This window comes from Dipodomys spectabilis, unplaced genomic scaffold (assembly GCF_019054845.1).
Source record: "Dipodomys spectabilis isolate Male_0828 unplaced genomic scaffold, ASM1905484v1 ptg000266l, whole genome shotgun sequence".
Classification (NCBI taxonomy): Eukaryota; Metazoa; Chordata; class Mammalia; order Rodentia; family Heteromyidae; genus Dipodomys; species Dipodomys spectabilis.
In genome coordinates this window covers 6,256,796-6,283,271 of record NW_024870943.1, presented here as the reverse complement: position 1 = coordinate 6,283,271, position 26,476 = coordinate 6,256,796, and the positions used below count along the sequence as shown (strand labels likewise).

At 54.0% G+C, this 26,476-nt stretch overlaps 1 protein-coding gene across 1 annotated transcript; it reads left to right on the top strand.

Annotated features, from left to right (window-relative positions):
- Positions 1 to 4,120: 4,120 nt before the first annotated feature.
- On the top strand, positions 4,121 to 24,577 carry Hif3a (hypoxia inducible factor 3 subunit alpha). Its single transcript, XM_042700280.1, has 15 exons — positions 4,121 to 4,147; positions 9,455 to 9,645; positions 10,754 to 10,899; positions 11,178 to 11,262; positions 11,528 to 11,640; positions 11,862 to 12,070; positions 14,324 to 14,430; positions 14,587 to 14,734; positions 16,788 to 16,906; positions 17,246 to 17,436; positions 18,868 to 18,972; positions 20,015 to 20,286; positions 21,098 to 21,209; positions 23,427 to 23,508; positions 24,325 to 24,577. The coding sequence occupies exons 1-15, from the start codon at positions 4,122 to 4,124 to the stop codon at positions 24,438 to 24,440; spliced, it is 2,022 nt and encodes a 673-aa protein (XP_042556214.1). The 5' UTR covers position 4,121; the 3' UTR covers positions 24,441 to 24,577.
- The last annotated feature ends 1,899 nt before the right edge of the window (positions 24,578 to 26,476 follow it).

Genomic DNA, 26,476 nt, shown 5'->3' with positions numbered 1-26,476 from the left:
CTGTTTATATCGTGGGTAGAGAAAGAAAAACAAGAATTGGGGGCTGGGAAGGTGGCTCAGTGGTAGAGCGCTTGTCTTGCAATGCATGGGGCCCTGGGTTCGATTCCTCAGCACCACATAAGCAAAAAGAAAAAAGCCAGAAGTGGCGCTGTGGCTCAAGTGGTAGAGCGCTAGCCTTGAGCTGAAGAGCTGAGTGACAGCGCCCAGGCCCAGAGTTCAGGCCCCACAACCAACCCAAAAAAAAAAGAAAAAAAGAAAAACAAGAATTGCTAAGAAAAGATTGGAGAAGCCCCACACTGGTGGCTCATGCCTGTCATCCCAGCTACTCAGGAAGCTAAGATCTGAGGATCAAAGTTCAAAGCCAGCCTAGGATAAAAGTCCCTAAGACTTTTATCTCAATTAAACACTGGAAAACCAGAAATTGCACAGTGGCTCAAAGTGGCAGAATGCTAGTCTTGAGTGGAGAAAAAGCTCAGGGATTGTGCCCAGGCCCTGAGTTCAAGCCCCATGACAAAAAAAGCTGGAAGTGGAGTTTTGGTTCAAGTGGTAGAGCACCAGCCTTTAGTACAATAGCTCAGGGATATACCCAAGTCCTGAGTTCAAGACCTAGGACCTGTACCCCCCCAAAAAAAAAATCATAGAGGGAAAAAAAAACATTGCCTGCAGTTAATTAAGGAGAGCATAGGAATTTTTTTTTTGGGTCCGGTCGTGGGGCCTGAACTCTGGGCCTGGGTGCTGTCCCTCAGCTCTTCAGCTCAAGGCTAGCGCTCTACCACTTGAGCCACAGCGCCACTTCCGGCTTTTTTCTTTTTGCTTATGTGGTGCTGAAGAATCAAACCCAGGGCCTGGAGCATGCAAGGCAAGCGCTCTACCACTGAGCCACCTTCCCAGCCCAGCATGGGAATTTTTCCAAAGTAATTCACTTCCCTCATAAAACAAATAAGGGGATTTTTTTGGTGGGACCTATATCTCTTCATATAGGGGTGTGGCCTATTCCTGAGCATGCTCAGTTTAAGGACACCCTTGGCTCCCGCTTGTAATCTTAGCTAGTCAGGATACTGAGATCTAAGGATTGCAGCTCAAAGCCAGCCAGCCAGGAAAGTCTATGAGACTCTTTTTGCAGTTAACCAGCAAAATTCCAGACTGGAGGCATGCTTCAAGCGGCAGAGCACCAGTCATGCAAGGGAGCTGAGTGAATATGAAGCTCCTGGTTCAAGCCGTTATATAGCCCTTCCCTGCCTGCCCTCCTCACAGGAATGACAGCGTCACTCCCTCTTGTTCCCATGTGGCTGTGATTCTCACCTGGCTTTTGCTAGCCCCTCCCGGGGCTGAGGTAGGAATAAGGTGGAGAATGTCAGCTATGCAGACCAAAGGCCTCTTACTTCTGGCTCACTTGATGGCTGGGACCACCTCATGAGAATTTAGAAGTGCACCACCTCTGTTGTCTGAAAGAAGCTTTGTTTGCCAAAGGCAGGATGGTCATGCCGCCAGACAGGAGACACGCCCATGCAGTAGTTGGGGGTGCAAGGTGCCAGGGAGGGGGGCCCTTTAGACACCTAGAGTGTAGTTGACAGATTGTCTACCAGGTGGCGATGGTGTGCTATGAATGGAGCTTTCCACCAGGGGGCGCTGGTGCGCTGGGAATGGAGCTGGATCCTGAGCCTTGGTCTCCACTGGGCCTATTCCGCCACCAGCACCTAAATCATGGTGAAGAGCCCGGGATGCCCACGAACGAAGCCAGCTGGCCCAACGGCTGCTGTGCCCACACCCGTCAGGGGTCTTTGGGCTGAGATGGTAGCTCAGTGGTTGAGCTCTCGCCTAGCAGGGCTCTGGCTCTTTGCTGGTTAACTAGAGATCAGGAAAGTCTCAAAACCTTTTCTAGCCCAGGCTGGTTTTGAACCAAGATCCTCAGATCTCAGCCTCCTCAGTGGCTAGGATGACAGGTGTGAGCCACCGGTGCCTGGCCAACCTTTTTCTTTTTTAGCATTGAGGATTGAACCCAGGGTCTTGTCCTTGCTCAGCGAGTATTCTACCACTTGAGCCACACCCGCAGCTGGAAATCATTTTAACAAACGCATTTCCCTTATTGCCTTAGCTGCCAGGAAACTCTTCTGTAAAGTTGAATGCTTGCTGACATCATGGATTTCTGATGTGTCCATTTATATAAGGTTTTCTTCTATTTCAACATGTAACAAGTATGTTTTTCTTGGGCACCAGGACACCCTCAGGTTGACTTTCTTGTCCCACTACCAATGCATACTTTCCAGTGAGTCACTCTTCTGATCCTTCTTGCCACAAATTCTTCCAACACACCCTCTAGAACTCTCCTAACTGGGTTATCAACCATCCCCATTCTTCAACCCTGAGGAGCAATAAGAAAACACTGCTTCCCCTGCCTCTGTTTCTAATTCCCACCTCCAGTTGTCTCACATCCCACAATCCTCCACGGACAGCGCCCAAGCCCATAGTTCTAGCCCCATGACCACCACCACCACCACCACCAACAAATCTCCCAGTCTTTTTTTTTTTTTTTGGTCAGTCATGGGGCTTGAACTCTGGGCTTGTGTGTTATCTCTCAGCTCTTCAGCTCAAGGCGAGCGCTCTACCACTTGAGCCACAGCACCACTTCTAGTTTTCTAGTGGTTTATTGGAGATAAGAGTCTCATGGATTTTCTTGCCCAGGCTGGCTTTGAACCATGATCCTCAGATCTCAGCCTCCTGAGTAGCTAGGATGACAAGCGTGAGCCACTAGTGCTCAGCTAATCATCCAGTTTTTATGGTTGACATGAAAGTCCAAGATTGAATTGAGTAGAGTTCAGGTCTGGCTGTATCCAGGAAGCTGAGTGCTGTTTGTCAGGACTGTCTTGTGTCTTTCTGTTCTCTTTCTCTCTCTTTTTCACATGTCGTCATTGTAACATTTATTGCTTGTGTTGAAGTTCTTGAAGACCCAGTGTGCTTTAAAAATCGTTGAATTGGCATAAATTAGTAACACAAAGGTCTGTTTTCGCTTTATTGGCCTCAACTCTCTTCCTGGTGGGGTGAGAACCCTCAGCTCCGGCTTGGCAAAGGGAGCAGATACAGAAAGCTTCTTTGCTAGCCCTCATAGCGAATATCCCAGCCTTGGTCCTCTCCAGGCGTGATGGGGCCACCAGCCTTCTTTGAACCTATGGCTTTGGGTTTGGATCCTTGGGCCCTCCATGGAGCCGGTGAGGGTAAGAGGGGTAAGTGAGCCCCGTTCAAATTCATAAACTTGAGTGGCACGGTGGGGTGGGGTGAAGTGGGGAGCCGCCGTGTGGATGTGAAGAGGAAGGGAAAGTCGAAGCTGCAGCACCTGCATGTGCAAAGGCCCGGTGGGGCACGCCTCCTCTGTTTGAGGATGTAGTCCACTTCTGGAATCTTCCAAAGCTGCCTCTTGAATATTGGTCTCTCCAAGCTGTAAGGGGCACGGAGCAGCTGTCAGGCACACCGTGCACGCACACGCACACACGTGCACCCCTCCAGCTCCTCCACAAACGGGGGGTGTGGCCAAGTCAAAACACAGTCACTCCAAGTAAGCTTAATTATTCATCCGCCAGAACCTGAAAAGGGAGTTACCGAGGCCAAGGGGTCAGGGGGAGGGGAGGGGGAGCACTCACTGGAAAACTGGGGGCGACCGGGGTCCGGGCGAGCCAGGGGTGGGGTGCAAAAGTGAGTGGAGACACCCCCCCCATAAAAAAAGAGGGTGCAGGGGAGAGGGGCTGCGGTCGGACAGGGAGAAGCTGGGGAGTCGGGGGCGGGGCTGGGGCGCGGGGGTCGGAAGGTCATCGCCGGGACCCTGAGGCCCGCGGCGGCGCGAGCGCGGAGCCCGCGGAGCCCGGAGGAAGTCGCGGCCGGGGCGGGGCGGGGTGGGGCGGGGCGGGGGTGTGCACCGCACCGCACTCCCCCCTCCCTTAGGGCTCCGAGCCTCCCCCCTCTGGTCCCGCCCCTCCCTCGGGAGTGTCAGGCCCATCATCCAATGAGAGCAGCGGGCCTGGCACGGCACAGCCAATAGCGCGCCGGGGGCGGAGCTGGGGAGGGGGCTCTCAGGGCCAGGGGAGGGGGCTCGAGGCCTCCGAGGGCTCCGGAGCAGCGACGCGCGAGCCATGGCGCTGGGGTTGCAGCGTGCAAGGTACTGGGCTTCGGGGGTCAGAGATGGGAATTTGGGGGGCTCCTCCTCGGGGGGGGGCGCTTTGGGTTCTGGGGCGCGAGCTCGGGACACCCGGAGCTCGCCATGGGAGGCACCATTCCACCGCCCCACGCTCCACTTTGGGGTTCCTGGGGACGGGGGTGGGGGGTGGGGTCCCCCAAGTCCCTGGCTGCCCCGCCCCTTTCCCAGGACCAGCTTTGGAAGTTAGTGATCCCCCATTTCCTGCTACCCCAGGTTTGATTCCCCGGCTGGGGGTGTGTGTGACCCCCTAGGGGTCCACCCCGATTCTGTAGGAGGCTTTCTGCCGTCCATGTATGGTTCCCTCCTATAGGGTACCCCAAAATTAAGATTTTCCAGCTAGAAGGAATCCCCTCGGGAGGATTCAGCTCCTGAGTTCCAGAAGAGATCACTTTTGATAGGACCCTGCCTGACTTTCCCTGGATGTGGGCAGAGAAGGTTCTAGAATGTCTGAGGCCTTTCTCAGGAGCCTTTAAAAAAAAAGTGGGGTCACCTTCAATAACGGGAACGAGAGGACCCTCTTCCCATAGTCTGGCCTTGGGTCCCACGTGTCCTCCCCCATCCAGACCCTGTTACTGAGGAATGAGGACTCCACATGACTCTTGTTTGGGGGAGCCTCGTCTGGGGGAGACCCTCTGGGAAGGTCTGTGTCTGATCCAGGGGGAGATGCAGCAAGCCCCAGCCGGGGTCATCCTGGGCAGAGATGGTTTTGGGGGTTCACCTGGGCAAAGGCAGTGTGGGGGTTCACCTCTCAGTTGGGGCAGATCGTGGGGGGCAGAGGCCAACTGTGCTCTGGCACCACTGCCAGAGTGAGGTCCCATGAGATCCCCCAGAGTGTCCCAGGTCCTTGCTTCTCCCTGTCCAGCCTGAGGCCTCCAGCTTTTCCACCACCCCCATTCCTCTTCTCCTGGCTTTGTGAATCAGGCTAGATCTGTCTGCACCCCTATGTTTTTACATCTCCCCTCCCTCCCCAGGATCCCCTTCCACCCACTCTTTTCCAGTGCTGGCTTTGAGCCCACGGGGATCTCCATTCCATCCCCCCCCCCCCACACACACACTTTGGACCCATGGACTCCGCCCCTCCCACCCACCCCCACTGGGGGGAACCTGTACTGGCAGAATTGGGGTGCTCCCCCTGGCCCCCAAAGCTAGTCCTTTCCTGTGGTGTCTCCCTACTACTGCTCAACCATCACTTGAACCCAGATCCCAGGGGGGCTCCCTTCTGCGCCCCCAGGGGGCGCAGCCAAAAGGGGCCTGAGTGATGGAGATTGTACCTCCTGCCCCCCAAACCGCCTTCCCATCATCCAGCCCGGGCTTCCTGCCGCCCAGACCCTGTCAGGGGTAAATGCTCCCATGGACCCAGTGCTCTGGGATTCCTCAGGATAGAACTTGGGGGACTGGCACCCCACTGAATTACAATCATTGGGAAAATGTCAAGTCAGAAAGACTCCTGACACCCTCCACATACTCCAGTTCCCTCTTGAATTGGAAGCCTCTTGGGCTGCCTCCAGGCCCTGCCAGAAAGGGTCCCCCCACAAATCCTCAAGCTTTACAAGTCCCCCAATACCCAGTGGAGAGACAGAAGACCAGGCGAGGCTCCCTCCTTCTGTCCAGCCTTCGAGTGGGGGCGAGTTTTCCAGGCAGAGAGGTGGGCTTCTCCCCCCCTCCTGGCTTGGGGGTGTGCCGCTTCCCAGCCCCCCCCTTCCCAGGCCTCACCCGGGGCCTCCTGGCTCCACCCCCTGTTCTCAGCGAGAACGGGGAGGAAGGGTGGCTGGGTCTCAGCTGCACGTCCCAGCATGGGCACAGGGCCAAGGGGCCGCCCGCGCTGGGCGTGGGGCCAGCAGGGGAGCTCCAGAGGCTCCAGCCGTGGTGGTGGTGGTGGTGAGATCAGGGAAGGAATTGGGGAGACGCTTGGCCAAGAGGAGCAAGGCAGGGGTCTCCCAGGTAGTGGGTTTGGCATTGAAGAACGCAGGCCCCAAAGTCAAGAGTTCAAATCCCAGCACACCCTCTTGCTGGCTGGGTGGCCTTGTGCCAGTGATTGCTGTCTCTGAGCCCTCGTTGGGCATCCTGGAAAAGGGGCGTCAACCCTCCCCTCACGATTTCAGATCAACATGAGGAGCCCATAAGGAAATGGGAGGGGAGGAGCGAGGAGGGGACAGGACGTGTAAGGTGTGCAAGTCCCAGTGAGGGTCGGAAGGAAAGAGACCGTGCTCTGCTTCCCAGCACTGTGTGGCTTCTGGCAAATTCTGTCACTTCCTGGGGCCTGCTTCCTCCTTGGGAAAGGAAATCCCGCCAGGTGAATGCAGGTGTAAGCTTGGGTAACTAATGGGTGACGAGCATTGGAGGACTTCATCAGTGCTGTTTCCTGCTTTGCTGCAATAGCCCAGAACTAATTCAAGATGCTCCTGTCCATCCTTTCCCAGGGCTGGACTTACAGGTGTGCACTACTAGGCCTGGTTTTTAGCTCACTGTGTGTGTGGCATACCAAAGCCTTCCTTATGACTGCCACTGCTGTGGGATGGGCCCCCTCCCGTGGAGAGGTGTACACCCCAGGCACAGAATTTCATTGTACACACACCACAGAGGTACAGCAAAATCCCACAGGCTGCTCTCACAAACTGCTCCTCTATCCCCCTGTGTATTTGGGCATTCACTGAGTGTGTGTGTGTGTGTGTGTGTGTGTGTGTGTGTGTGTGTGTGATGGGGCTTCAACTCTGGCTGGGTGCTGTCCCTCAGCTCTTCAGCTCAAGGCGAGTGCTCTACCATTTGAGCCACAGCGCCACTTCTGGTTTTCTGGTGGTTCATTGGAAAAAGTCTCACTGACTTTCCTTCCCCGGGCTGGCTTTGAACCGTGATCTTCAGATCTTAGCCATTTCTAAAGCTCCCCTAAGAGGTGATGCTATTAACTATGTTCAGAGAAGCTATGCCACCTGTCCACAGTCACACAGCTCAGAAGTAACAGTCAGGATTAGAACCCAGAACCAGAGACACCGTTTCCCCTCCCCTCCCCACTGTTGCATCACAGATATGTTTCAAAAAAAAAACAAAAACAAAAAAAAACCAGGGAGCTCGCGGCACTTCCCTCCCAGCATCCGGAGAACCGAGTGGGAACTGGGAGGTCCCCTGCCACCAGCTGGCTCCTTGTAACTGAGAAAAGAAGTCGGCCCCGAGAGCCCAGCTGCCTGGGAGGTGGGGCGCAGGCTCCGCCCCTGTTCCTCCTTTCCCTCTCCCCTGCTCTCCTTCCCCTCCGTCTGGGCCCCCAGCTCCGTGAGGCCCGCCCACCCCCACCCTCTGGGCAGGAAGACAAACAGGGCTGGAACAGAACGGAATGTCCTAGGGGCGGCCAGGACGGTGGCCCCTGCCCCCACCAGCCAAGTGGGAGGGGTTGGGGGGCCCAAACTTCAGTTCTTCCAGGCCTCCCACCTCTTGTACTGACACTCCCCCCGCCCCCCTTAGTAACCAGACAGGAAAATTCCCTTGTATGCTCCTGTCTGGGGATGGGTTAAGCGCCATTACAGAAGTGGCTTCTTCTGATTGCAGAATTTAGGAAGGAACAATCTCTTCTAGACATCCTGCTAGGACAGGGGGGAAGAGGCACCCCGGGAGGGGAGGAGAGAGGTTCAGAAAAAAAAAAAAAGAGGCTTTGGAATCCCAGCTCAGCCAGATACTGGCTTTTTTGTGGCTTCCTGGGCAAAGGATTTCCCCTTTTAGAGCCTCAGTTTCCCCTTTGTGAAGTGGAGAGATTTAAAACCCCTTCCATCCCTGCTGCAGGCTCTTTGAGAGTTGCTGCATGCTGTTTTTTTTTTTTTTTTTTCTTGGCAATATTATAGGTGAACCTAAGCATAGTGGTGCATGCCTGTAATCCCCACACTCGGAAAGATCACAGGTTCAAGGACAGCCTGGACTCTCTCTTTAAAAAAAAAAAAAAATCAAACAGCAAAAAGCTCCACACATTAGGCCGTGTATATGATGCCAGATGGAATAATATATCCTTGAAGTTTTTGTTAATTAGAAAACAAAAGTGAGGGGCTGGGAAGGTGGTTCAGTGATAGAGTGCTTGCCTTGCATGCATGAAGCCCTGGGTTCGATTCCCCCAGTACCACATAAGCAGAAAAAGCCAGAAATGGTGCTGTGGCTCAAGTGGTAGAGTGCTAGCCTTGAGCAAAAGAAGCTCAAGGACTGTGCCCAGGCGCTGAGATCAAGCCCTAAGCCTGAAAAAAAAAAAAAGATAAATAAATAAAATAAAAATTCCTACAGACCTGCAGTTTGAGAGTCACGGTAGTGGCAGAAATAAAGCACAGTGGTCTAAAACGTGGCCATTCACGAACCAGGGCCATAGAGACAGAGAACTTTAAGAATTCAGGCCGGGGGGCTGGGAAGGTGGCTCAGTGGTAGAGTGCTTGCCTTGCATGCATGAGGCCTGGGTTCAATTCCTCAGCACCACATAAACAGAAAAAGCCAGAAGTGGAGCTGTGGCTCAAGTGGTAGAGCTCTAGCCTTGAGCTGAAGAATTGAGGGACAGTGCCCAGGCCCAGAGTTCAGGCCCCATGACTGGCAAAAAAAAAAAAAAAAAAAGCAGGCCGGCCAGTGTTGAATCCTGGCTTCTCTCAGGCCTCAGTTTCCTCCTCTGTTGAGTGGGGGTTCATTTTCCAACTCCCTTCTGGGGTTATGCCTGTCTTAAATGGGTTCCATGCTCAGCACAGAAACTGACCTAATGGTGAGAGTTGGGGTGGGTGGCAGGCATTTGCTCACTGGTATTCGGAGTGGATGGAAGGGCAGAGGCTGGACAGAAGGCAGGGGTGGCTTTGCTGTGTCACCCCGCTGGGGCCCTGCCCCTTTGGGGGGCCCCTGTGGCGGGTGCTAGACAGTTGAGATATCTCTCCCCAAGAGTCTGAGGCCTCTCAGCTCAGCCCCAGAGGGAGGGAAAAGGGCAGGGGAGGGGGCCCTCTTTCCTCTGCCCCCCCTTCCCGCCCGGGGGGCCCCCTGTCCCCCCAAGATTCCTTAGCTCCGGAGGAATAGACTGCAGATAAACCCAGAAGGGGAGCAGATCTGCCCTTAGAGAGAGGACCGAGGCCCCGAGGGGGTGCGAGCATGAGCTGGCGCGTGGACAGGTAAAAATCCGAACCCAGGAGGGGCCCCCGGGTGCATCCTTCCTGCAACTCGAGGGGGGCCCCCGGCGGCGACACTCCACGTGCTAGGCCCCGGCCGCCCCTGGAGGGTGAGGGAGGGCTGGGGAGGGCGCCACCGGTGAAGGCCGCCCATGCCCCGTAGGTCGACCACCGAGCTGCGCAAGGAGAAGTCCCGGGATGCGGCTCGCAGCCGGCGCAGCCAGGAGACCGAGGTGCTGTACCAGCTGGCGCACACGCTGCCCTTCGCGCGCGGGGTCAGCGCGCACCTGGACAAGGCCTCCATCATGCGCCTGACCATCAGCTACCTGCGCATGCACCGCCTCTGCGCCGCAGGTGAGCTCCGCCCCGCCCCGCCCCGGGAACGCCCCCTCCGCAGGACCCCGCCCCGAAACGCCTCCGACAAACCACGCCCCTCCCGGATGAGGCCACGCCTCCCGAGGGCTACTGTCCCCTGGTGGCCCCGCCCCCTGGGAAATTTTCTTGGTCACAGCCCCGCCTCCCTGGAATCAGCTCTGCAGAGAGGTCCCGCCTCTTCCAGCACCGGGCCAATCCGGAGCAGTCTATGATTCTTAAAGTCCCGCCCCTGCCGTCGCAGTCTTATCTCTGATAAGGCACGCGTCCTAGTGCGGCCCCTCCCCTTTGGGACTGCCGGGGAAGACTCTCGTAGGTAGGCCCCGCCCTGTCCCACGTAAAAGTTCCCCTTGGGAAGCCCTGCCGCCAAAACTTTTAATTCCTTGTGAATTCCTCTCTCCCTCCCCTTCCCTTTTATTTCCATAGTAGTCATTCTTTCCTGTTTCCTGTTAAGAGTTCAATTCCACTCTGGAGGAAGCTTGCTCGCGCTCTCTCTGTCTCTCTCTTTCTCTCTCTTACACACACACACACACACACACACACACACAGGCAGACACACACACACTCTTGGAACCCAAGACTTTACTATGGAGGAAGATTTTGTGATAGGATGATTGGATTCTAGTCACACTACCCTCAGGGGGACCCTGAACCCTCCTGAACCATCACCTCTTCTCCCCCCCCCCCCCCCAGTCTCTCCTGTAGACCTCTGCCTGCCCAGGAGGCCCACCCTCTAAGAATTGTGGGTGGGTAGGGGCTGGGAAGGAGGCTCAGTGGTAGAGCGCTTGCTTTGCATGCATGAGGCCCTGGGTTCGATTCCTCAGCACCACATAAGCAAAAAGAAAAAAAGCCGGAAGTGGCGCCGTGGCTCAAGTGGTAGAGTGCTAGCCTTGAGCTGAAGAGCTGAGGGATAGCACCCAGGCCCAGAGTTCAGGTCCCACAACCGGACCCCCTCCCAAAAAAAAAAGAATTGTGGGTGGGTAATGTCACCTCCTCCCTCTGCCACCTCCCCCCCCTGGGCATTTCTGTAAGTCCCTTCGAGTGCGACAACTGACTGGTGACACCCCCATCACCCCACTCCGGGCACCAGGGGAGTGGAACCAGGTGGGAGCAGGGGGCGAACCACTGGATGCGTGCTACCTGAAGGCTCTGGAGGGCTTCGTCATGGTGCTCACCGCTGAGGGAGATATGGCTTACCTCTCGGAAAACGTCAGCAAGCACCTGGGCCTCAGTCAGGTGAGCGGTTAGCTCCCTGGGGATACGCAGATGCCCAGCTCCGCCTTTGCTCTGCTAATAATGAATGAATGGATAGATGAATGAATGAGGGGTGAATGAATGAACCAGTGGAGGAATGAATGAGAGGGTGAATGAATGGATGCAGATGAATGAGGTGACTATGGAGTAGTCCAGGCTTATGAATTGGGGCGGAGACAGCCAGGGGGGAGCAGAGTGGGGGGGCCCTGGCCAGAGAGGCCTCCCCTGACCACAGAGTCCCCCTGCACCCCTCCACACAGCTGGAGCTCATCGGACACAGCATCTTTGATTTTGTCCATCCCTGTGACCAGGAGGAGCTCCAGGATGCCCTGACTCCCAGGCCCAGTGAGCACCCTGCAGGCCCTGTTCCCACTTCCAGGGTGGGAGGTTGGGGGGTGGACGCTGAGGGCCATGTCCTCGTGGCCTCTCCAGCATGGCAAAGAAGGGAGATGGCTCTGCCCTGGGGGTTTGGGGTATCACACCCTTCCTAACCCTGGGAGAGGGGTTCCCTCAGCATTGGGGATCAACTACAGTGCTGGGGGACACTGGACCCTTGTGCAGATATCTGGTGACCTGCTCCCCATCTTATGCTCCACCCCCACCCCCTCAGGCCCGTCCAAGAAGAAGGCTGAGGCCCTCACCCAGCGCCGCTTCTCCTTGCGCATGAAGAGCACGCTCACCAGCCGCGGGCGCACACTCAACCTCAAGGCTGCCACCTGGAAGGTGAGCCATGCCTAACAGGGCGAAGGGGAGAGTTCTGAGGCTGCTGGGGTGCGGCCTGGCTTCTGATGGTCCCACAGAGGTTTCGACTCACTCGGGGATCTCCCAGAGCCTACTCCAGGAAGTCCTTGGGGACTTTCTCCCAGCTGTCTCTGGGGGCCAGAGAGGAGGTAGCCCAAGCCCCAAGTGATGCCCACCACCCCACTTTTGCCTCCCACCCCCAGGTACTGCACTGTTCGGGACACATGAGGGCCTACAAGCCCCCCACGCAGATGTCCCCAGGAGGGAGCCCCCGCGTAGAGCCCCCCCTGCAGTGCCTGGTGCTCATCTGTGAAGCCATCCCCCACCCCAGCAGCCTGGAGCCTCCCCTGGGCCGGGGGGCCTTCCTCAGCCGCCACAGCTTGGACATGAAGTTCACCTACTGCGATGAACGGTAGGCCCAACCTGGCTACTCGCTGCCCCCTCTGCTCGCACCCCGTCTTGGAATTTTCTTTCCACTTCCCTCCCTCCCCCCATTTTCCTCTCTTCCTATTGCTTTTCTCTTTTGTTTGTCAAGACAGGCACCTCTTGAGGCACACTACCACTTTTGGTTTTCTGGTGGTTCATTGGAGATAAGAGTCTCAGGGATGAGCCGGGCGCTGGTGGCTCACGCCTGTAATCCTAGCTACTCAGGAGGCTGAGATCTGAGGATCGCGGTTCAAAGCCAGCCCTGGCAGGAGAGACCGTGAGACTCCTATCTCCAATAAACCACCAAAAAACCGGAAGTGGCGCTGTAGCTCAAGTGGTAGAGCGCTCGCCTTGAGCTGAAGAGCTGAGGGACAGCGCCCAGGCCCAGAGTTCAAGCCCCACGACCGACCAAAAAAAAAAAAAAGAGTCTCAGGGACTTTCCTGCCTGGGCTTTGAACCATGATCCTCAGCTCTCAACCTCTTGAGTAGTTAGGATGACAGGGGTGAGCCACTGGTGCCTGGCGTGGTTGCTTTTCTTAAATAACTCAATTTATGGGTTGGGCAGGTGGCTCAGTGGTAGAGTGCTTGCCTTGCATGCATGAGGCCCTGGGTTCAATTCCTCAGCACCACATAAGCAGAAAAAGCCGGAAATGGTGCTGTGGCTCAAGTGGTAGAGCACTAGCCTTGAGCTGAAGAGCTGAGGGACAGCGCCCAGGCCAGAGTTCAAGCCCCACAACCGACTAAATAAGTAAATAAACCTCATGTTCAGCAGTTAATAGGGTATCCACATGTAGGATGTGTACTCAGTAAATGGTTATTAAATTTTTCTCTACTTTCTATGTCCTTTACCCATTTCTTTTCTTTTTTCTTGGGTCCAGTCGTTGGGCCTGGGCGCTGTCCCTGGGCCTGGGTGCTGTCCCTCAGCTCTTCAGCTCAAGGCTAGCGCTCTGCCACTTGAGCCACAATGCCACTTCCGGCTTTTTTCTTTTTGCTTATGTGGTGCTGAGGAATCGAACCCAGGACCTCATAGATGCAAGGCAAGCGCTCTACCACTGAGCCACCTTCCCAGCCCCCTTTACCCATTTCTTTCTTCTGTCTTTTCCTTCTCCTTCCTTCCCACCCACCCCCAGGTGTGTTCAGAAACAGTAACTGGGTTTAACCTGCTTGTGTTTCAATACTGGCTGTTTGTCCTTGGTCAAATGACTCCACCTCTTGGCACAGTTTTCTGCACTGTCTTTTTTTTTTTTTTTTGGTCATGGAGCTTGAACTCTGGGCCTGGGCGCTGTCCCTCAGCTCTTCAGCTCAAGGTGAGCCTACACCATTTGAGCCACAGCTCCACTTCTGGTTTTCTGATGGTTTATTGGAGATAAGAGTCTCATGAATTTTCATGCTCGGGCTGGCTTTGAACCACAATCCTCAGATCTCAGCCTCCTGGGTAGCTAGGATTACAGGTATGAGCCAACGGCGCCCAGCTATCCTGCACTATCTTGTAGAAGAACTGGTTTTTTTTTGGTTGGTTATGAGACTTGAACTCAGGGCCTGGGTGCTGCCCCGAGCCCTCTTGCTCAAGCTCTCTACCACTTTGAGCCATGACGCTACTTCCTGTTTTCTGGTGGGACATTGGAGATAAGAGTCTCACAGACTTTCCTGTTTGGTGTTGACTTCAAACCGTGATCCTGAGATCTCAGCCTCCCGAGGAGCCAAGACAACAGGAGTGAGCCATGGGCACCTGACTGAGCACCTTTATTTTATTTTTTATTTATTTATTTTTTGTCGGTCGTGGGGCTTGAACTCTGGGCCTGGGCGCTGTCCCTCAGCTCTTCAGCTCAAGGCGAGCGCTCTACCACTTGAGCTACAGCGCCACTTCCGGTTTTCTGGTGGTTTATTGGAGATAGGAGTCTCACGGTCTCTCCTGCCCGGGCTGGCTTTGAACCGCGATCCTCAGATCTCAGCCTCCTGAGTAGCTAGGATTACAGGCGTGAGCCACCAGCGCCCGGCCAGCACTTTTATTTTTATTTGGTTTTATTATTGTTCTGAGATAGGGTTTCTCTAACTTTTCCCAGGCTGTCTTCAAACTCTGGCTCCTCCTGCCTCACCCTCACACTCAGCTTCTCTTTTTCTATCTCTCTCTCTCCCTTCTGCTTTGTTATCTCCCTGGCCTCATCCGTCCCCGGGTCCCCTGCCCCTTCCTTCTCCCTTGGCCCTGACCCCTGAATGGAACCCCCTCCACACACCCCAGGATCGCAGAGGTGGCCGGCTACAGTCCTGATGACCTGATTGGCTGTTCCGCCTACGAGTACATCCACGCCCTGGACTCGGACAACGTGAGCAGGACCATCCACACCCGTAGGTGACCTGAATATCCAGGCTTGAGCCAGCAGCCCCAGGAGCCCCGCCCCAGCTCCTGCTTCCCAAGTCCCAGAGCCCCTCCCACTCCTCCATACCCAACCCCCACCCTGCAGATGCCTCTGACCCTCATCCACCACTCCCTCCCTCCCCCAGTGCTGAGCAAGGGCCAGGCGGTGACAGGCCAGTACCGCTTCCTGGCCCGGAGCGGTGGTTATCTGTGGACCCAGACCCAGGCCACGGTGGTGTCGGGGGGCCGGGGCCCTCAGTCAGAGAGCATCGTCTGCGTGCATTTCCTGATCAGGTGAGCTGAGGGGCATTGGGGGACATGTGAACTTGAGTCTGGGTGTGTAATCGTGCCTGTGGACGTGGAACTTGTGTGGCCTTGTGAATGAACGCGAGTGGCCCCCTGAAATCTCATTTAGTTAATTAAATTTAAATGAAAGAGGACTCTAGGCTAGGATCGCAGCTCAGTGATAGAGGGAGCCTTGAGCCCCATCCCCAGCTTGACAAGATAAACTGATTTTTTTTTTTTTTTTTTTTTCTGGTTGTGGGGCTTGAACTCTGGGCCTGGGCGCTGTCTCTCAACTCTCCAGCTCAAGGCTGGTGCTCTACCACTTGAGCCACAGCGCCACTTCTGGTTTTCTGGTGGTTCATTGGAAATAAGAGTCTTACAGACTTTCCTGCCCAGGCTGGCTTTGAACTGTGATCCTCAGATCTCAGTCTCCTGAGTAGCTAGGATTACAGGCGTGAGCTACTGACACCCAGCATATAAACTAATTTGTGTGTGTGTGCCAGTCCCAGACTTGAATTCAGGGCCTGAACGTTATCCCTGAGTATCCCTATCCCTGTTTTGCTCAAGACTGGCACTCTACCATTGAGCCACAGCGCCACTTCTGGCTTTTTGTCAATTCACTGGAGACATGAATTTCACAGGCTTTCTTTGCCTGAGCTGCCTTTGCACCAGCATCTTCAGACCTCAGTCTCCTGAGCAGCTGAGATTACAGACGTGAGGCCCAGCACCCAGCTCAGGCGTTCCTTTTTTTACTGTTGAGTCGTGTTTTGCAGTGTGTGGGCCTGGGTTAATGTATTCTCTCCCCAGCTGTTTCCTGTTTGGGGCAATCACAGAAACAGTGTGAACATCTTCCTACCGGGTTTTGAGGGAGTGCTCCTTTTCACGTTCATTCCTCTGCGGTGAACATCTGGGGGTGGGCTGGGCAGGCTGGGGTAAGTGTATATGTTTAGCTTTTTTAGAATCTGCCATGTTGTTTTCTAAATTGGCCTCCTGGCTTTGTAGCAGCCTTGGGTGAGAGCCTTGAGGGTTCACGCCCTTCCTGCCATTTTTTTTTTTTTTGGCAGTACTGGGGTTTGTACTAAAGGCCTCCATAGTACTCAGACCGACGGTCTACCACTTGAGTCACACCCCCCAGCCTGGCTTTTGGCTGGTTATTTTGGAGATGGATACTGGCAAAGTTTTCTGCTTGGGTTGGTCTTTAACTACCGTCCTGCAATCTCAGCCTCCTGAGTAGCTAGGATTATAGGCATGAGCCACCAGTGCCTGGCTTACAACCCGGCTAATACTGTTTTTGGTCCCTAGGACCACCACACACACACACACACACACACACACACACACACTCACACACACACGGTGGCAGTTTGTCGCTTAAAATGATTTATGCTAATGATATGCAAATGAGATTTTGATCCTTAGTTTCCAGACCCACTCTCCAAAAGCCAGTTTAAGCCCAGCATAGTGGTGCACACCTGTAATCCCAGCGACACTCAAAGCAGAGGTTGGAGGACTGCAATTTATGGCCTACCCCCGATAAAGTTCACAAGACCCATATTTAAACACCAAAACAGACGGCTGGAGGCGTGGCCCGGTGGTCGAGTGCATTTTTAGCGATGCCTTCCATCCCCAGTACCACAGAAGCCAATTTGCCAGGCACGCATTTGGGGTGTCTCTGTAGCTACAGACTGTGGGACCAGAGGTGTGGAGCGGCAAGAATGTATTTATAAACTCGTTCCCTGGAGGAGGGAAACCTCTATGAATAGAAACTTCCTAAATAAAAATATCACCCTATGAATTCTTCATATTTGGGAATGTAAGGAAGATTCTGTTAAAAATATACTTCCTGCCTGGTGCAGCGATGCATGTGTGTAATCCCGGCAATTCAGGAGGAGGAGGAGGATGGTGAGCCTGAGATTAGCAGGGACCAGGGCTTGAACTCAGGGCCATGAGCTCTCCCTGCATTTTCCCTCAAGGCTGGCGCTCTACCACTTAAGCCACAACCTCCACCTCCTGTTTTTATTCCATGTGTGGTTTGTTTGTTTGTTTGTGCCTTGTATCCTAGCCGGGTAGAGGAGACAGGGGTGGTCCTGTCCCTGGAGCAGACAGAGCGACATTCCCGGAAACCTTGCCACCCAGGGGCCTCCTCTCAGAAGGACACCCCTAATCCTGGGGACAAGACAGGTATGCAGCAAGAACGTTGTGTCTCTGGACCCTTGAAAAAAGTTCAACACCTAGCCCTGTGGGACCTCCCTCCTGCTCAGTGTCACCCCCTCAAACCACACCAGCATCCTCAGAGCTCTGGGAACAAGCCAGTCTCTTTCTGTCCCCAGGGCCTTTGCACATACACCCCCACCCCCGCTACCCAGAATGCTCTTCTCTCATGCTTCCTCCTCCCCTTTCTCCTGAGCCACTTCCTGCTGTACCTCGCAAGGGCCACCCTCCTAGTGCCCCATCCTGATGGGCTGTTTTGTTTCTTGGCTTGCTCCCTAGATGACCACCTGTGTCCTCTTCCTCCTGCAGACACCCCTGGTCCCCGGATCCTGGCCTTTCTGCACCCTCCGGCCCTGAGTGAGGCCACCCTGGCCGCTGACCCCCGCCGATTCTGTAGCCCGGACCTCCGGCGTCTCCTAGCACCCATCCTGGATGGGCCTCCTGGAGCAGCCACACCCAGCATGCCACAGGCTATGCCCCGTCCCCAGAGCCCTGTCCCAGTAAGCAGCCCCACCCCCCTCCAGCCTCAGTGTACCCCTCTGTGGAGTGAGGAGGTTGGGGTAAGAGATCCATTCCAAACCCAGATGCCGGTGGCTCACGCCTGTCATCCCTGCGATTCAGGAGGCTGAGATCTAGAGATTGTGGTTCAAAGCCAGCCTGGGCAAGAAAGCTCATGAGACTCTTATTTCCAATGAACCAGAAAAAAGCTAGAAGTGGAATTGTGGTTCAAGTGGTATAGTGCCCGCCTGGAGTGCAAAAGCCAAGTGAGATTACTAAAGGCCTAGGTGGTAGATTTTCCAATGGTTAGGATTCCAGAGTCTGGCTGCAGATCAGGATTGAGAAGATCCTGAATGTTCCATCAGGCAGGAGGGACAAGCCCTCCCTGGGAGCAAGCATCTGGATTCTCTGAACTTCACCCTCAGAGTCAGGAGTGCATGCTATCTTGATTTATACAGCCCTGGGTTCAAATCCTGACTGGAATCCTTACCAGTTGTGTCATGTGGGTAAGAGAATTCTTAAGGCCTCCATTTCCTCACCTGCAGCATGAGGAGAATCAGCTGGGTGAGGTGGTGCATGCCTGTAATCTCAGCACCTGGCAGGCTGAGGCAGGAGGCTCTTTGATTCAACGCTAGCCAGGGCTGCATCGAGACAATACCTCAAAAAACCAAAACTGTGGTCCCCCAGATTTCAGAGCCTAAGACCCATGACCCCTAAACCTCTTGGGTTCAGGCTTTGTTCTCTTCAACCTTTTCCATCTTCCCTGCTGAGCTTTTTTTGTCTTGTGGGGTTTGAACTCTGGGCCTGGGCGCTGTCCCTGTGCTCTTCAGCTCAAGGCCAGAGCTCTACCACTTGAGCCACAGCACCACTTCCGGTTTTCTAGTGGTTTATTGGAGCTAAGAGTCTCATGGACTTTCCTGCCCGGGCTGACTTTGAACCATGATCCTCAGATCAGCCTCCTGAGTAGCTAGGATTACAGGCCTGAACCACCGGCACCCAACTTTGTGAGACTCTTATCTCCAATGAGCCACCAGGAAACTGGAAGTGGTGTTGGGGCACAAGTGGTAGAGAGCTGACCTGGAACTGATGAGCTGAGGGACAGTGCCCAGGCCCAGAGTTCGAGCCCTACAACTGACACTTTCCTGCTGGAGCTAGCTTCAAACTTCTATCCTCAGATCTCAGCCTGCTGATTAGCTGGGATTACAGGCACAAGCCACCAGTGCCAGGCTCCTGCTGAGCTTTCTGTACTGAGGCACTCTGATGTCAAAACACTCAGGATGGGAACTCATTTGTAGCAGCTCTGGGACCTGACCCGTCCTGTCTCCCAGCTTCTGACTTTTGACACCCACTTCTGGCCTGAGCTCTAGATTATTTTACACTTGACTACCTCCCCAGGGTCAAAAGCCCCTCTGTCTCTGCCCCCTTTCCCGCAGGCTGATCTCCCGGACCGGCTTCTTGTGGGCATGGAGAGAGCACACAGGCTCTTCACTGCCGGGAGGGGTGGAAAGACAGCTGAGACGGAGCTCAGCACAACACAAGTAAGGGCTGGCACGGAGGGCCCATCTGCTTCAGCTTAAGAGAAGGCTGGGGGATGGCTGGGTGGTTGGATGGATGAACCATTGCATTCATTAGGTGGATAATGGTAGATGACAGATGATGTTTAGGCAAGTACCTGAGTGGTAGATGGATGGATGAATGGATTGGCCAATAGATAATGGGATGGTGGATGAATGGCCAATCATGGATGGATGGATGGTGGATGCCTGGATGAATGGATGGCCGATAGATGGATGGACAGATCAATGGATGGCCGATGGATGGATGGATGGATGGTTGGGCAGATGGATGGATTGGTGGAAGCATGGATGAATTAATGGACTGCTGGTTGGAAAGATGGATATATGAATTGATAGATGAGTAGATGGATAAATTACGTATGGATGGATGGGTAAATGGACATATGGATGAATGCATGATACATGGATGAATGGATGGATAGACAGAAAGACAGATAGATGTTGGAGGAATAATTGGGTAGATGCATACTTGATTGAGTGGCTGGATAAAACTAAAATTCTGCTGGGCACCGGTGGCTCACGCCTACAATCCTAGCTATTCAGGAGGCTGAGATCTGAGAATCATGATTCAAAGCCAGTCCAGGCAGGAAAGTTGAGACTCTTATCTCCAATTAACCGGAAATGGTGCTGTGGCTCAAGGGATAGAGTGCTAGCCTTGAGCTGAAGAGCTGAGGGACAGTACCCAGGCCCAGAGTTCAAGCCCCATGACTGACCAGAAAAAAAGAAAATCCCAGAAGTCATCACCTTTAAATACTGCATCCACCGTGCCCTCTGGTGTCCAAGGTGCCCCACCCAGCTTGTTTCCTCAGGGTCTCGAGAGGCAGAATCAGCTCTCAGCCCGGGCGGGGGTCTCCTGGGGTTGAGGTTTGCTTCCATGTGCATGCACCTGCTCCGTTTGGGCCTCAGTGGATTTGTCTGGAAGCCTTGTTGCCTCACTTCATGGGGCTCTCCAGAGGCTACGTGTCCTGGCCCAGCCCTGACTCCCCGTGCCCATCCTCCACAGGATGCTGATGCTCTGGATTTGGAGATGCTGGCCCCCTACATCTCTATGGATGATGATTTCCAGCTCACCTCCACAGAGCAGACTCCCAGGATCTACCACCGACCCAAAGCTGCAGTCCGCCGGCCCCGTGCTCGGAGCTTCCACGGCTTGTCACCCCCAACCCCAGAGCCCTCCCTGCTGCCCCGCTGGGGGAGTGACCCCAGGCTCAACTGCTCCAGCCCTTCCAGAGGGGACCCCTCTGCATCCTCCCTAGTGGCTGGGGCTCGGAAGAGGTAAGAGGGACTTAGTGAGTGTGGAGAGGAGGCTGCTACCTGCCCGGGTGGCTTCTGCCTCATTCCCAACCATGGATGGACAGATGATAGATATAGATAGGTGGGGAGATGGATGGATGGATGAACAGATAGATGGATAGATAGGTGGATGGATAGATAAGTGGATGCATGGATGGATGGATGAATAAATAGGTGAATGGATGGATGGATGGATAGATAGGTAGATGATAGATAGGTGGATGGATAGCTAGGTGGATGCATGGATGGATGGATGAATAGACAGGTGGATGGATGGATAGATAGGTAGATGGATGGGTGGGTGGATGGATAGAAGGACAGATGGATAGATAGGTAGATGGATGAATGGAAGGATAGATAGATAGATAGATAGATAGAGATAGAGATAGGTGGGGAGATGGATGGATGAACAGATAGATGGATAGATAGGTGGATGGATGGATGAATAGATAGGTGGGTGGATGGATGGATAGGTAGATGCATGGGTGGGTGGGTGGATGGATGGAAGGACAGATGGATGGATAGGTGATAGATGGATAGATAGGTGGATGGATGGATGCATGCACGCATAGACGGATAGGTGGATGGATGGATGAGTGGATGGGTGGTGGATGGACAGATTAGGTGGATGAATGGATGGGTAGACAGGTGGATAGACAGGGCCTTTGGCAGGTAGATGGGAAGATTAATTGGGGGTGCTGGTAGCTTGGTGGACATGAGGCAGGAGCATAAACCAGTGCCTGCTCACCCACTCAGGTTTAATGTGTTCTCATTCTTGTCTCTTCTTCTCCAGGGCCCTGGCCCAGAGCTCAGAGGATGAGGGGGTCGAGCTACTGGGAGTGAGACCCCCCAAACGGCCCCCCAGCCCAGGCCCTGGAAACTTCCTCCTGCCTCCCCTCAGCCTGGTATGTGTGGAGCTTGTGGGGAGGACATTCTCTGACCCTCAGAATGTCGTAGCAGGCTTCAACCTTCTGTTTTATAGATGAGGAAACCGGAGAGGGCCAAGGGCTGGCTGAAGGTCAGCTGACCTTCCAGTGCCCTTCATGGGCTTGGAAAGGCTTTGCGAATGGAGGATGTGTGCTGACAGACACAAAAGCATCAAGCCAGGTCAAAGGGGCCACGTGGGGTTATGTCACAGGGGTCTCCTCCACTCCCCGGGGGCCCCGCAGAGGAATGCTATGGCTTCTCAGCCTGAAAAGGATGTAGTTGATAATGTCTACACCTCATATTTATTAAGTGCCCACTGTGCGCCTTATTGCTGACACAGTAAGTGCCTCACATGCTTATTTCCTGTTTTTTTTTTTTTTGTTGTTGTTGTTGTTTTTTGTCGGTCGTGGGGCTTGAACTCTGGGCTTGGGCGCTGTCCCTGTGCTCTTCAGCTCAAGGCGAGTGCTCTACCGCTTAAGCCACAGTGCCACTTCTGGTTTTCTAGTGGTTTATTGGAGATAAGAGTCTCATAGACTTTCCTGCCCAGGCTGGCTTTGAACCATGATCCTCAGATCTCAGCCTCCTGAGCAGCTAGGATTACAGGTGTGAGCCACCAGTACCCGGCTTCCTGTTTGTTTTTGCCAAGGCAGTTTCTCACTCTAGCCCAGGCTGACCTTGAACTCACCATGCTTCTGCCTTAGTGCTAAAATTTCAGGCACATGCCTGGAATCCTGTAGTTAATTGTTGTGAGCATTCTCTCTCTTTTTTTTTTTTTTGGTTGGTCGTGGGACTTGAACTCTGGGCCTGGTCACTACCCCTCAGCTCTTTAGCTTAAGGCAAGCACTCTACCACTTGAGCCATGGCGCCACTTCTGGTTTTCTGGTGGCTAATTGGAGATAAGAGTCTCAGAGTTTCCTGCCCAGGCTGGCTTTGAACCATGATCCTCAGATCTCAGCCTCCTGAGTAACTAGGATAGTAGGTGTGCACCACTGGTGCCCAGTTGAGCATTCTTGAAATGCTGTAAATATGATCCTAGACCCGCACGAGAAGGTGCATGTTATCAGTCAGACTAGGCAGACGCCTAGCTGACAACACGCTGCAGACCAAGGGGTGAGTGAGTGTGAGGAAGTCCATAGGGCTGGAGCAGCACTGGGGCTGCCCCCAGGGGCGCCAGTACCACCAGTCTCCCCCCCGCCCCCGCCCCCAACCCAGAGAGAGCAAGGGTGTCCTGATTAGGGTTGAACCCAGGACCCTAGCAAGGGCAGAGTACCTGCTGGGCCCAGGGGGAGGAAGAGAAAGGATCTGGAGGAAGAGGAGGGAGGAGGAAGAGGAGGAGAAGGAGCTGGACTATGACTTGTCCGTGTCAAAACGCATGGCCACTGGTCTTTACCAGCGCCTGGACCTGCCACTGCTCATCATTCTTTCTTGGATGGTGATGGTGGTGAGATGATAGTGGTGATCATGATGATGGTGACATTGTGATGATTGTGGTGATGATGATGGTGGTGATGATGATGATGGTTGTGATGGTGACGTTCTGATGATGGTGGTGATCATGATGATGGTGGTGATGATGATGATGGTGCTGATGGTGACGTTGTGATGATGGTGGTGATGATGATAGTGGTGATGATGATGATGGTGCTGATGGTGACGTTGTGATGATGATGATGGTGCTGATGGTGACGTTGTGATGATGGTGGTGATCATGATGGTGGTGATGGTGAGATGGTGATGGTGGTAATGGTGATGTGATGAGGATGGTGGTAGTGATGATGATGATGGTGATGGTGGTGATAGTGATTATAGTGGTGATCATGATGATGATGATGATGATGGTGAGAATGTGATGATAGTGGTGATATGATGGTGGAGATGATGATGATGGTGGTGATCATGATGGTGGTGATGTTGTGATGATGATGATGGTGGTAGTGATCATGATGATGGTGATGGTGGTGATAGTGATTATAGTGGTGATCATGATGATGATGAGGATGATGATGGTGAGAATGTGATGATAGTGGTGATCATGATGGTGGTGATGTTGTGATGATGATGATGGTGGTAGTGATCATGATGGTGGTGGTGGTGATAGTGATTATGGTGGTGATCATGATGATGATGAGGATGATGATGGTGGTGGTGATGGTGGTGAAGGTAACAATGATGGCAGCTTGGCCTTTCTCCCCTAGAGTTTCCTTCTAACAGGAGCACCAGCCTCCAGAAGCCGGCAGGATGTCAGCAGCCTACTCCTGAATGTGCCTGAGCCTGTGGGTGAGTCCCCCATGGGTATACCATAGCTCTGGTGTCTTCTCCCCATGCAGCTGAGGGGGGGTAGAGCCCTCCCAGCAGGGGCATCCGCTGTCTGTGGGTAAGCTGGGTGATCTTGGTGGGGACACATGCTGCCTCCTTCTCTGCGGAGGGCCGGGTTTGTCTGTGCCAGTACTAGGGTTTGAACTCTCGGCCTGGATGCCGTCCCTTAGCTTTCTCACTCAAAAGACTCTACCATGTGAGCCTCAGATCTACTTCTGGCTTTGTGTTGGTTCATTGGAAATAAGAGTCTCATGGAAGTTGGGCATTGGTGGCTCACGCCTGTAATCCCAGCTACTCAGGAAGCTGAGATCTGAGGATCATGGTTCCAGTCAGGAAAGTCCATGAGACTCTTCTCTCCAATAAACCACTAGAAAACCGGAAGTGGTGCTGTGGCTCAAGCGGTAAAGCGCTCGCCTTGAGCTGAAGAGCTGAGGGACAGCACCAAGGCCCAGAGTTCAAGCCCTACGACTGACAAAAGCATCTCGTGGACATTTCTGCTTGGGCTGGCTTTGAACTGAGGTCCTCAGATTTCAGCTTCCTGAGAAACTAGATGACAGATGCACACCTGAACACGTGGTGTAGTGATTGAGATATATAGGGTGTTTGGAATTTTCTTTTGGCTAGGGCTGTTATTGAAGCACAATCCTCCTAGAACCCTGCCTCCTGAATAACTGGGATTATAGGCGTGAGCCACTGTGCTGGTTCTATACTTGATTATGAGTTCTCTGTGGGCAGATGGCACTCATTCTCTGTGTCTCCCTTCTGTCTCCCCTACAGGCCTGGGTCCCTCACTGCTCTCTCTGTACCCTGAGGAGGAGGCCACTGCCCAGCGTAGGAGCCACTTGGCATCACCACCACCCATAGCAGCTGTGGGCTTGGCTCAGGCCCGCTGAGCCAAGCCCTCCTCCCAGCTCCCTCCTCCTGCCTTACACAGGACCTCAGCCACACTCCACACCGACAGCACCTCTGCACAGGAAGGGGGGGCCTCTCTCTGCGGAGTGTTCCCCCACAGCCTTGGGCCTACCTCAGCCTCCCCCCCGCCCTCCCTCTGCCTGCACCTGGCCTGGGGCTCCCTGGGTTGGTGTCAGCCCAGTGACCTCTGGGAGGGGGAGTCTCTGGCCCCCTCTCCTTCTCTCAGGACTTCCTTCGGGGTTCTCCAGGCTTGGTGACCTCACTTCTCTCTCTCTGACTCTCTCAGCCTTATTTTGGGGGGCTAGGTGCATGGGGGAGAGAAGTGGGGCTCAGAACTGTGTTCCTGAGCTCTAGGGAGCATGGACAGCCATGGTCAGATTGCTTTCTTCCCCTCTCCTCTCCCCCCACAATTATTCTTTATATCTTGTTTCATGATATGTTTTTCTGATTTGTTTTTGGTTTTTGCTGGTCATAGGGCCTGAACTCTGGGCCTGGGTACTGTCCCTCAGCTCTTCAGCTCAAGGCAAGTGCTCTACTGCTTGAGCCACAGTGCCACTTCTAGTTTTCTGGTGGTTTATTGGAGATTAGAGTCTCATGGACTTTCCTGCCCGGGATGGCTTTGAACCGTGATCCTCAGATCTCAGCTTCCTGAGTAGCTAGGATTACAGGTGTGAGCCACTGGCGCCTGGCTCACAATATATTTTTTAATCACTATGGAGGTCATGAAAACGTGGGACTGAGGGAGTGTGTGTGGGGGGGGGCTTGGCCTTCCAGGCTGCCACCCAGCCCTGGTGGTACAGTAACAGCAACGATCTGTGATCGTCCTCTTGTAGAGGGATACTGAAGCTTCCTCCACTTCCATGACCTCTGACTTCTCCTGGTTCTAGACTGTGTGACGTCTGGCCTTTCCTGGTTCTAGACTGTGCGGCCTTTTGTCTTCCATGGTTCTAGGCCACACCACCTCTGGCCTTCCCTGGTTCTAAACTGTGTGACCTCTGACCTTTCCTGTTACCTCTAGTCTTCCCCAGTTCTAGACCATGCAGCTTTCTGTATCTCCAGGTTCTAGATTTTTACAGCTCCCCAGCTTTCCTGGTTCTAGATTGCTTGGGCCCTGACCTCCTGCCATTCTGGATTCTGTGCCCTGACACTAGACTCTACCACCTCCGGCCTTTCCTGGTTCTAGACTGTCCCATCGCCAACATGGGGTGCTGGAGCTCACGTCTTCCAGTACCTCTGATTGCACACGTCATCATCCTGAGGTTCTTTCTCAGCCTGAGAAACCTCACGGTTTGGCCTGTTTTTAAACTTCACAATCCCTCAACACTTTGGTTTGGGGTCACACTTATACCTTCTGGCTTCAGGGCCCAAAGCCACCAAATTCCTCTGGTTCCAGGATTCCCTCAGTTAGAGCTCTTTCCTCCCCTCCCAACCCTGATCGCATCTTTTCCTCCAGATCTAGGCCTCACAGCTTCCCACTGCCTCTGCATATGTAAATTGCTGAGGTGCTAGAACCCCCATCTCCAAATGCTTCCGATTCTAGAATCTACCCACTCCCCCTGTAGATTCCCTGATATGAAATCTTTTTTTTTTTTTTGTCAGTTATGGGGCTTGAACTCTGGGCCTGAGCGCTGTCCCTCAGCTCTTCAGCTCAAGGCCAGTGCTCTACAACTTGAGCTACAGCGCCACTTCTGGTTTTCTGAGTGTTTGTTGGAGATAAGAGTTTCACGGACTTTCCTGCCCAGGCTGGCTTTGAACCGTGATCCTCAGATCTCAGCCTCCAGAGTAGCTAGGATTACTGGTGTGAGCCACCGGTGCTAGCTCTGATATGAAATCTTAACACCCCCTCCCTAATTCCTTTCTGACCTCCATTCCGAGTTTCCCCAGGCTCACCCAACTTGCCTCCTTCCTACTCTCAGTTCAGGACTGGCCACCCCTCATCTTCATCTCCAGCCCACCTGCTCATGAACTTCAAGCTCCTCTACGCTTCCAGTCCTAAGAGGAACCCCTTTTCCTCCCC

What these genes read in the sequence shown, in the direction of transcription:
- Hif3a (XM_042700280.1), top strand. Translation starts at nt 4,122, where the DNA reads ATGGCGCTGGGGTTGCAGCGTGCAAG. An exon ending in GTCCCCAGAGCCCTGTCCCA is followed by an intron (nt 17,437 to 18,867) that starts GTAAGCAGCCCC and finishes CCTTTCCCGCAG; the next exon opens with GCTGATCTCCCGGACCGGCT. An exon ending in CGGAGCTCAGCACAACACAA is followed by an intron (nt 18,973 to 20,014) that starts GTAAGGGCTGGC and finishes CATCCTCCACAG; the next exon opens with GATGCTGATGCTCTGGATTT.